Source organism: Gasterosteus aculeatus, chromosome 2 (genome assembly GCF_964276395.1).
Source record: "Gasterosteus aculeatus chromosome 2, fGasAcu3.hap1.1, whole genome shotgun sequence".
Classification (NCBI taxonomy): Eukaryota; Metazoa; Chordata; class Actinopteri; order Perciformes; family Gasterosteidae; genus Gasterosteus; species Gasterosteus aculeatus.
In genome coordinates this window covers 5,128,188-5,139,100 of record NC_135689.1, presented here as the reverse complement: position 1 = coordinate 5,139,100, position 10,913 = coordinate 5,128,188, and the positions used below count along the sequence as shown (strand labels likewise).

General features: G+C 39.7%; 2 protein-coding genes and 1 long non-coding RNA gene across 4 annotated transcripts; 1 reads left to right on the top strand and 2 right to left on the bottom strand.

Moving 5' to 3' along the window:
• Positions 1-746: 746 nt before the first annotated feature.
• LOC120828841 (acidic mammalian chitinase) lies at positions 747-4,427 on the bottom strand. Of its 2 annotated transcripts, XM_040192475.2 has the most exons (12): positions 4,386-4,427; positions 3,908-3,972; positions 3,801-3,827; positions 3,482-3,686; positions 3,351-3,407; positions 3,097-3,262; positions 2,886-3,010; positions 2,675-2,798; positions 2,317-2,499; positions 1,400-1,516; positions 1,166-1,292; positions 747-1,071 (listed from the first exon to the last, which is right to left on the bottom strand). In XM_040192475.2, exons 2-12 carry the CDS (start codon positions 3,960-3,962, stop codon positions 803-805), a joined length of 1,455 nt encoding a protein of 484 aa, XP_040048409.2. In that variant the 5' UTR covers positions 3,963-3,972; positions 4,386-4,427; the 3' UTR covers positions 747-802. The 2 variants fall into 2 exon arrangements, with proteins under 2 accessions (XP_040048409.2, XP_040048411.2); XM_040192477.2 differs by lacking the exon at positions 1,400-1,516.
• Positions 3,969-5,859, top strand: LOC120828844 (uncharacterized). The gene is made up of 3 exons (XR_013452110.1): positions 3,969-4,279; positions 4,407-4,485; positions 5,099-5,859. It is a non-coding gene; the product is annotated as an uncharacterized LOC120828844 (long non-coding RNA).
• LOC120828843 (acidic mammalian chitinase) lies at positions 5,553-8,903 on the bottom strand. Its single transcript, XM_040192480.2, has 11 exons — positions 8,732-8,903; positions 8,604-8,633; positions 8,307-8,511; positions 7,840-7,896; positions 7,569-7,734; positions 7,309-7,433; positions 7,100-7,223; positions 6,588-6,770; positions 6,343-6,459; positions 5,948-6,080; positions 5,553-5,857 (listed from the first exon to the last, which is right to left on the bottom strand). Exons 1-11 carry the CDS (start codon positions 8,754-8,756, stop codon positions 5,583-5,585), a joined length of 1,440 nt encoding a protein of 479 aa, XP_040048414.2. The 5' UTR covers positions 8,757-8,903; the 3' UTR covers positions 5,553-5,582.
• Positions 8,904-10,913: the final 2,010 nt, after the last annotated feature.

The following is a 10,913-nucleotide window of genomic DNA, read 5'->3' as shown; positions in this document are numbered from 1 at the left end:
GGGTCTGGGCCAACACAGCCATCGGCGTCAGGGGGTCGAGGCACGTTTGGAAGCTGTGCCACATCATGTAGCAAAGCACATGCCAGCACAATTTTGCACACCTTTTCAGGAGTAAACAATAACCTCCCTCCAGTGCAGTCGAGGCAGCGCCATCCGCCCCTAAACAGGCCGATGGTGCGCTGCACTACAGCGCGAATCCTTCAATTTGCCACATCTTCTAAGAGCGCAAGATCAGCCATTTTGCGTCATTACGCATTGTGATGGCATCCTGGCATTTTATTCCATTTGATTGCATCGGACAAGCAACAGCTGTGTTTTGAGGATAAATTGCATAACATGCCAATATTATTGCAGAACATATTTCACTTTTATTTTTGAAAATGTGTTTAATAAATGTGCTAATTGAAATTTGTATTTCTGTTTGTTTTACGCTGCAGATCGATCAAACGGGTGTTCGTGTTATTTATGAGAGGCCGTATTGGCATTTCTTTTACAACAGTCTAGTTTTACACACTTTCACACACGTTTGCGTGTTTCTTGCATTTGCCGACGGTTCTCATTTCACCCGTTTTTGTGCGTACGCATGGGTCCGAGTGAAGGACCGCACATTTTTCCGTCAAGTTTGCTTTTTATAAATACAATTATTGCGTAGAGAGCGGCGTACGCCTTCTTTTGTGCGTACGCAACATTTATAAATGAGGCCCCAGGTCTCAGAGGATGCCAGACACGTCAGTTCAGGCTACAGGTAAAGTTCTTCAAGTCAAACTTTTATTGAAATGGGATCAGAATTTCTGGCCAATATTCATGGCCAGTTACAGCACTTGCAGCTATCCTGAAATACCAAATTAGCTGGGCAGTCCATAATCCAGGTGATGCCATTGGCACAGCTGTAAAATGAACCCGGGGCATCAGGTTTGGCATAAATTCCACCAGTCTGTGTAGCACAAAAACCTTCTGGGATGTTGGAGGAAGTAGTGATTGCTGGTCCAGGACGAGGTGCGGGTTGAGGTGTGTTTGTAGACGGCTTCACTGGATGTGGGGAGGTTTCTCTTGTGGGAAGGGGGGGGATTTCTGTAGAAATGATGAAAGGTCACAAATGTCAGTCAATAATGACCAGCTGGATCCCCCAAAAAATACCTGAATATATATTTCTACTCAGCCAGACCCAGTAGCGAGCGTAGGTGGCTGATGAGCGGATAGTTTCCCTGTGCACAGAACTGTCCATTAAAGTCATCCAGATCCAGAGCCCAGACAAAAGCTCCTCCAAATCTGTTTTCCTTTAGGTAACGGACCTGGATGAATACAGACACTTCAAAAACAATGCATGCACTTGGACTTTGTATTTAACTATTGGTATGACAAAAGAAATCAACACTGTTTTGTGGAAGCACGTGGCTACCTTAGTCTCAAAACTCTCTTTGTTGTCATAGCCAACCCACTCATTTTGTTTAAATGCATAAGGAACTTTCTGATCCTCAATCAGCTGGACACTGGCCCCTTGGAGAAAAAGGCAAATCTGAAAGGAGGATGAAATATAAAGTTTTAAACTATTATGTCAAAATATTTGTATATTGTATGTAGCAGTGAACAAATAATCTTTATTTAAAGACAAGTTATTTCTATCTGAGCAGAGAATGAAGTTGCTCCTCTACTGTGTGTATGAGTGGTGTAATTTGTGCTTCTCCGTGCTTTGCTTAAATAGCAGGGCCAAAACACATGACTTTTAACACCTTAGTGCATGCGTGGATGCCTCCTTGTCTAGCTCATCGCCGGCACACTTCAATTACCTTATGATACAGCTGATATACACATTTCGAACAACAGCCTAAATGGGGTAATATAGTGGCCACCGCATTGACTGTACTTAAATGAACGTATTGGGCAGGACTTCACCCATAGATATGCAAACTGCCACTGTGAATCAATGAATTTGTTTGCAACCAGAAGTGAAGCAAGACTAAAGTATAATAGAATAAAAAATAAGAATATTTTAGGTGACCAAAAATGTTACGAATAACTAACATTAAGTGAAAACACATTGTAGCATCCTGTCAGTCACAAGGGAACAACCTCCTAATCTTTTTCTGAAGACTTATTTAAGTGAGGAAACTTATTTAGGAATTTAGGTCTAAGGCGATTCCATTTCCATTAAGCGAGCCTTAGTAAGGCAATAGATACACTGTGAATTTCGCATTAGTAATTGTAAAATCCTGTTAGACAACTTTATGATAAAATAATATTTTCTGTTGTCTAGTACAAAGGGTTTAAAATATAACATTATCAGAGTTAATCTTATTGAGTTGTTGTCAGTTTCACCTCATAATAGGACCAGAACCCGGCTTCCCTTGTAAAACCACCAGCAGCAGCAGGACCAGTGGTTGGTGCTCCAACCTGACTGGATCGAGTGGATAGTCGAAATGACCTCCCATACGTGGCAAAGCCCATATTTAGCTTTTCTACAGGTGTTCCCTTGTCGCGCCAATATCTCATGGCGAAGTCCTGAATTTTTAACGTGGAGACAAACAGAATACGACTATGCAATTAAATGCAAATTTAAAAACATTTCCAGAAAATGGTCGATTTTAAGCATGATGCCGTGCCGTCCACAATGAACTCTCATTCTGCGTTGACTGTAGCGGTCCCTGTAAGGTAAAAAATAGTTGTGTTTACTCACAGTATTTAAGAAAACGTGGTCCCCTGTGTCATTGGTTCCGTTGTACAAAGGGCTGTTGTGTCCTGTCACAGTCTCCCAGGTGCCATGGAAGTCATAAGTCATCACGCTAACAAAGTCCAGGTACCTGATTAAATGGATATGAGATGGAGTTGACTAAAACACAATGACATATAATCATGGTGAGGCTGTCAGGAGTAACATTTTGGTGTACTTAGCCATCTCGCCAATTTCATAACCAGCATCAATAGTCCCTTTCCCAGCCGCCACGGCAGCAGAAACCATTAATCTGGGCAGACCAGTTGCTGTTCCCTCAGCCTGATAGGCCTCTAGCAGTTCCTGTACACCATGGCGACATGGTAAAGTCCATTTTTGGTTAATAATCAACATAACTAGAACACCAGAACAGTTATTTTGCATCCGACCTTGCATAACAACGTGAATCTCTGCTTGTCCTGCACAGGACTTCCTCTCGCAGCGGGGTATTCCCAGTCCAAATCAAGTCCATCGAAACCATATTTTCTCAGCAGTTTGATGGAAGACTTAATAAATGTATTTCTGTTGACTTGTGTTGCCACCATTGTTGTGAATCTGTGTGGAATTTGGAAGAGGACGCTTTTAAGAAGACAAACCTATAATGCTTTGATTTGTATCGATTGTTTCGTGCTAAATATCTTACTTTTGTGTTCCAAAGTTCCAGCCTCCGACTGCCAACAGTGTTTTAAGGATTGGATTCCTATAGGAATATATAAACAAAGTTGCCTCAATCGCTATTTTACTCCAAGATAATGCTGAAAGATATGGACTGACCTCTGCTTGAGTCCATTAAAAGAGTTATACAGTGCATCATCATTCCATTCTATGGTGCTCAACTCATTTGCCTGATTAATACCAGCAAAGGCATAGATCAAGTGAGTACACAGGTGTGGTTCAATGTTTAAAGGCATAAACTTCCCATTGCCAGGTCGGTATTGGGACCAGTTAGTAAAATAGCACACCAGCCTAGATGACAAACCTATTCATGGAGTAGAAGAATAGTTGTTTTCATTAATCCTGGGGATAAATAAGTGACTGTGTCCAGTTAGTAGTAAGGTTGTTCAATGTAAATATATTTAACTCATAAACTCACCCAAACTGCCAAAGGAAAGACAAAGACCTTCAAAGTAAGAGATTTAGTTAGTAAATATTAGGAAAAACATGTTTTGTAAAACAAATTAACCATTTTATTTTCCTTACCTGTGATCAGAATGAACTTGCTCATGATCGTTGTGGTTGGATGGGCTGTTGTCATGTCGAGAGCACTGTTAGAAAGAAACTATATGTAAATATACAAAACTGTTCTGAGTCTCAGCTGTTGCATCAACTACTGTGTCATCATCTGTTGCGTCATCAGTAAGGCAAATAACAGAAACTAGTCAAAGATACGCCGATAAAATAAACAATTTCAGCCAGCCTTTGTAACCAATAGTCGTAGTTATACTGACACTTTATTGGCTTCAAATCTCGTACGTCTTCAAAATCGTTCAACTTCAAACTATTTCAGCATTCTCAAAGCATGTTTTGTGGCTTTGATACCAGATCAAAGAACGCACCACCGTTACCTGTGCAGTGAGTAACTGATTGATGGACTAGAATGATGTGGCACAACAATGGTTTACTTAATGGCAAGCTAAACGATTGCAGTTGCTAATTGCAACTTCTCACCTCAACTTACCTGCCTGTTTCTTCTTCCCAGGGAGTTTCGCCAAAATATTTCCCCAAGGGGGCAACAGCAGCAGTAAACACTTCAGGAATGTACCAACCAGAAAAAGCAGGTAGGGGTTTATCTTTTAGTGATTATATGCGGGTGATATTTGTAAATGAATGATTATGTCTTATTATGTAAATGTTTAGTGTGTTGCTAATATATTAGCAACACACTAAACTAGTACTAATATATGTACTTGTAATTTAATTAATAAATGATGCTTTGTTGAAAACCTTGTCTAGGACTCCTGATTTGCACATTTGCCCCGTGGCAGCTCGTGCATATTGAAATCACAGCATTTTGTTGACTTATTGTGGCATTAAACAAAAAAAAAACTTGTTTAAGGGTTTTGGGTCACTCTCTTGCTAGAGAGGGAATCTGTGTGTCACGATCCAGCGCTCCCCTTCCCCGGAGTACTGAGGCCTTCAATATCTGGTCCCCTGTTTACTGTCCAGTTGGTCTGTCCCGTTTTGTGTTGGTTTGTTCCACTGTGTGTCTGTCTGTTGTGCACGTCCACTCATCCCTACACACCTGTGTCTGGTTCCCCATCAAGCTGGTCTGAATATATACCCCTTATCCCTCTGGGTTCTTTGCGAAGTCTCGTGTAATTGTTATCTCATTCTGAGCGTTATTTGGATATCCTGTTTTGTACTCTCGTTGAAGACCTCTTTTTGTTCCAGACCTCGTTGCCTCCTGCCTGATCCCTGACTGTACCTTTGCCCTTAACCGTGCTCCTGGATATCGACCTCCCGCCTGTCTTTTGGATACGACTAAGCCTAACCCCTGTATACCTGTTCTTCATTAAATCTGCGCTCTGCGCTTGGGTTGACTCCTGTCTCCTGTGATGCGTTACACTATGTTTTACAAACTGCAGGCCTGACAGATGGATAAAGACAGAATTGAATAGCTCTGTAGAAAGCAGTAATATAGAAACACAACTTTTTTCAACACTTTCTTTTGTCCACATGACTTAGTCACTCATTAGTCATTCATTCCAAATTTCCCCAACATGGAGTACATGCAGTATTCTGAAGTCTCCTTTTCTCCTGCATTTGTTTGATGTCAAAATCATGTAATCACGTTTTATTTACTTGTAATGTACATTATATTAAACATTTTAGAAATAAAAGCCAGTTTGTTTGTTTCATGAAGAGTCTCGTTTATTTAAGACCAGTCACAACAGTTGCATTTTTTACTGAAAACAAGATTAACTGGACACCGCTGGAGGTACGTGACTCCTTGAGAGCACTGATAAAATAAGTTGCGGTCAACCTCATTCCCGTAGAGGCCGTCAGTCTTCCCGGAACAGAAAGCACTTCCAGAGTCCCCCGCGGTTGTGGTTTTCTCAATGGTGGTCGTCGGAGTAGTAGTACGTGTGCTGTTGGGGCGATTTGTAATCTCTGGACGGCTTGTGGTTACAGGCAATGGAGGTGGAAAATCTAGTAAAATAAAAATGTATTTTAAGTCAAGAGATTATAGAATGTTTATGTGATTGTTTATGTCTTGTGCAAGGGTGAGGTCTGACTTACCTGAATACAGAAGGGAGCGCAGGTATCTAATGAGGGGGTATTTTCCCTGGCCACAGAACTGTCCAGAAAAATCATCCAGATCTAGAGACCAGATGAAGGCTCCCCCAAAATTCTTTTCTTTCAGATACTGTGCCTATATGGAACATACATTTATTTAATAATGCAAGTTTTATCGTTGTAATACGTATAAATAGCAGGTGTAACACATTATTTTGAGCAGATCCAAGAATCTCGTATAATCAATAATTTATTATAAGTTTAGCGGGTGGGTCCAAGTTCATTTAGATGAAGTAAGCATCTAAAATGACAAATATTTGAGTTACAATCCAATGAAATGTTGAATTATTTCTGAACTATTGTTGATAGAAAAATATCCAAATAAGGTTGTTAATTACCTTGATTTGGTAGCTTCGTTTGTTATCAAACCCAACCCACTCATTTCCTTTAATGGCATAGGGCACACTTTGTTCATCAATCCAGTGCACAGTGGCTCCTTGGAGAAATGTGCAAATCTGTAAAAATAGAAGAAAATATCATTCAGACCACCTGAAACTATTTATGTTTGGCTTGTAATTTAATTGTTTCATTTATGTTATGTATTATATTGTTATTGTTGCTCTTGTGTTGAACCTTCACTGACCTCATAGTAGGACCAAAACCCAGCTTCACGGGTGTACGACCCGGCAGATGCTGGTCCGCTGGTTGCTACTCCAAGGCCGCTCGCTGAAGATACTGTGCGAAATGTGCGTCCATACGTAGCAATTCCAACTATGAGCTTTTCAAGGGGAGCACCATTGTCTCTCCAATATTTCATAGCAAAGTCCTGTGAGAAGAGGAAAATAAAAAAGAAGCATTTCCCTAAAATTGTAGGGTTTGATAAAAAAAAACATTCAAAGTTGGCCCCTCCCCCCTCTTCCCCGGCTCAACAAAGGTTAAGCTGGTCACCAGCAGGTGAAAGCCAACTACAGAATTACTCGTTTTGGAATGTGCATTTGCCGCTTGGGTTTTTGACTCACTATTTTTTTATGTTTTCATAGTTTACTTTTCAATCCACACTAACGAAAAGCATTTTTGTTTTTGTTAAAAACAAGGCGTTCAGCTCGTCGCCTGCCGAGGACGGAATGTCAGAATCTGTTCGAGAATTCCACTCACCACATTGTAGTAGATGTTGATATCCTGATCGTGAGAGCTACGGTACAGAGGGCTGTTGTGACCTGTGAACGGGTCCCAGGCTCCGTGGAAGTCGTAGGTCATGACATTCATAAAGTCTAGGAACCTGTTAGAGAAGCAGGATATCACCAAATAGAACTCATTTTCTTTTAATCAACTTAAAACGCAACGAATACCTCACAGGAACTTACTTGGAGACATCAGCGATCTCGTAGCCGTTGTCGATGTTTCCCTTCCCGGCAGCCACTGCAGCTGTAAGCAGCAAACGTGGTCTTTTGGTCTCAGCGGCTTCTTTTTTGAAAGCAGCGAGGAATTCCTGAATACAAGAGGAAACAATTTAGGCTAAACATGTGTACAGTCGGAGAATATTTTGCATTGCTTTATTTGCTCAAGCTCAATCAACATCAACATCAATCATGTTGTGTTGGTTGTAGATTTTTTTTAAACTCACTTGGCAGAGCACTGTGAACCTCTTTTTGTCCTCTGGTGGGCTTCCTCGTGCTCCGGGATACTCCCAGTCCAGGTCCAGCCCGTCAAAGCCATACTGTCTCAAGTATTTGATGGAAGACTGGATGAACCTCTCGCGATTGGCAGGTGATGAAGCCATAATGGTAAATCTGTAATCATGTAAAAAAGAAGGATGTAGCTACGCTGCTGATGGTCACATTGTAATGTGATTTGGGTTTTAATTTTCCTTGCTGTTGAAAACCCTGGGTACTCACTGTCTTGATCCAAAGTTCCACCCCCCAACAGCCAGCAGAGTCTTCAGCTCGGGGTTTCTATGCAGGATAAATGTGTGGATTAACAATTAATTGAATTGAATTAAGTGATTAGAAGATGGAGTAAAGGACCTGCATGCAAAGTGTTCTTCTCCAGGAGGTGTTACGTTTTTTCTTCTTTCATTTCAGAAATAAAATTGTAGTATTTTTTCTTTTTTTTCAATATCTCATTCATTCCTCATGATCTGTTTCTCAAAACACTTTGAAAAAAGTTATAATAAAAACACTTACCTACGCACACAAGAGGAAAAGACATTTTTAATTAAAATTCTTAAAGTTCCACCACCACAGATACCTGTGGCTGTTTTTTGTGGGGGGGTTTTATCTTCTCATAAGTAAAACAGAAAGACAACACTTAACCAGACACGCAAAAATATCCAACTTGAAGAATGCAGGCGAGAACAACTCACCTATTCTTCAGGTCATTGAATGATTTATAGAGAATATCATCATTCCACTCATAGGGCGCCAGCTCATTGGAATGGCTAATTATGGAAAAGGCGTAGATCAGGTGTGTGCAGAGGTTGGGATCTACGTCGGCAGGCAGATATTTTCCAACACCTGGTCTATACTGGGACCAGTTTGTGAAGTAGCACACCAGTTTGGTGGAAGACACTTTTGGAGATGGGAAAAATATTTAGAGTTTAGTTAATTTTTTTTGACGTCATGAGAATTGAAGGTGAATAAATTAAGTAATAAATGCATACCCATCTGGAGACACATCAGAACGGACAGTCCTTAACGAAAAGACATTTCATTAATATTTGTTTTAATTTTGCACAAGATAGTTTTACAGTTGAAGGAATGAACAAACAAATGAAAGACTGTAACTTACCGGCCAAGATTGTTAGCCGAGCCATGTTGTGTCTTTTCCTTAAGAGCTGCAACAATACAAAATTTTCAAAATAATTATGAATCTTCTCTAAACTTACAATAAGGTTTCTCTTGACTGGAACCAGTTTACAATGGAGACGCTTAGGTAGCAGTGCTACACATAATAGAACAACCAGTTATAAGCTGTCTGCTGATGGCTTACCTGTTCCTTTTTATAGAAATGATAAGAAAGGGACAAAGGGCCGAGTGAGAGAGATGCAACGCACCGTTTAGCAAATGGACAATTACCGCTGTGAAGTTGTTCACATTAGACTGAAGTGAGATAATGAAGATGACATGACGATGATTAATATTTTTATTGCCAGATAAAACTAGATTAAAAAACATTGAGTTTGTGAAGTGGCCTCTATAAATTCACTGAGATTAAAGGAGCTGGTCAATTCGCACAGATAAACTGACATCCATAAACACATAGTCTAATTGTATTTTAAATTACATAAGGTATACAATTGTTCCCATGGTATCAGCAACTGAAGTGTCCTTGAGTTGTTGCTGATTATTTGTTCTCAGACCAACCTTTCAGTTTCTGGACAGGTATTCATTTATATTTCGTTGATTCTTGAAAAAAATAATCGTAGCTCATGACATTTGGAAAGACATCGGCTCTGTGCATTTTTTCATCTTAGTCTTTAACAGCTTGTATGCTCCCACAAAAGAATAATGCTCTGTTTAATAATGTTCACAACAAGCACTAGTGTTCATTAGAAGAGGCTTTGCGACTAATTTGAATGTCATTACTTACCTACCCTACTGAAATGACTGTTGCCTATTATTATGTGGTCTTAGAGATACTCTTGCCTGGTTGCGTGAGTCTCCCTTGTTTACCATGCGGCCAGTTTGTGAGATTATTATTAGTATCATTATTCAAATTTGATACATTATGAGTTTTTAATGTTTCGTTTGCCCTGGGCTTGTCAATACACCTTAGCTAAAAATCCAACAAAATAAAATCATTGGATATTAACCTATACTTTATGGTTATTCAGCCCTATAATCAGGGAGACACAGTAATAACAGTATTCATATCAGTGGCCTGATTAATGTTAAAAGTAAGACACCATCACAGATAAGATATCATTCTCATTGTACGTGGATGTTGGAACTATGAGTTCGATGCCAGCAAAAAGGCCAGAGTTCAATAAGCTGAGCTCAAGTGTTGCTTCAAGTGGTTTGAAAGACAAAGTGATTCCGCCACAGTAAAAGGATCACTAGTGATAATAATGAAGCTGATTTAGCTTTGCACAATGACTGGAGAAAAAAACTCCAGCAAAACAGTGAATTGTCTCTATTAACTATTTTGTCACTACATGCTCTTGGGTTTGTATTGTTCGCTTTGAACACAAGTAAACCAGCGCTTACCCAGTTTCTGGTATTTATGCAAAGTAAGTCAGCCGGCTTCTGGCTGTAGCTTCATAAGAAGCCTACAGAAATGAAAGTGATCTTACACTTAATGCTATTCTGTGATTGAAACAGATTGAATGTAATATTCACAGTCAGAACAAACATGCTAGAAATGAATGTTTCCACTTTATTTCCATCTAACGATACAACTGTGGCAGTACACAGGACGTTGTCAATAAACTAAAGTTGTTAAATCAAGATGAATGATCTCCATAGTGAGGTAAAGGCGGACACAGTTCTGTCAACCTCATAGAGAAACATAAGCTACTTCTGAATTACCATTTGGTTTATGGCGGCTTTCTGATTCCCTGAATGGGTTCAGCTTGGTTCAGCAAAGTGACAATGCAGACAAAGTATTAGTCCACATACGGTTAATGATATAGTCCTTATCTATCACCAACAAGACTTTTATACTCTCAGATTGCACCATTAACCCTAGTTTATAAAACAAAGACGACATAATCTAAGTTTATGGAGTATATTGTTGCTCCCTTGATATTTAAAAAGTGAGGTATGCAGCCCTTTTTTTAATCACACATGAAAAAACACAAATCTATTACTGTTGAAACTATTGAAATAAGCTGAAAGGAAAATATGTACAAAGAGTAGTAAAGTTGATCCTTGTTACTGCTTTTATCAACATGATAAACTGATCTATTCCTTCTCCTTGGATGTAGCCAGGGTCCCTCCATCGATAGGATAACTAAAGACGTACTCATCCA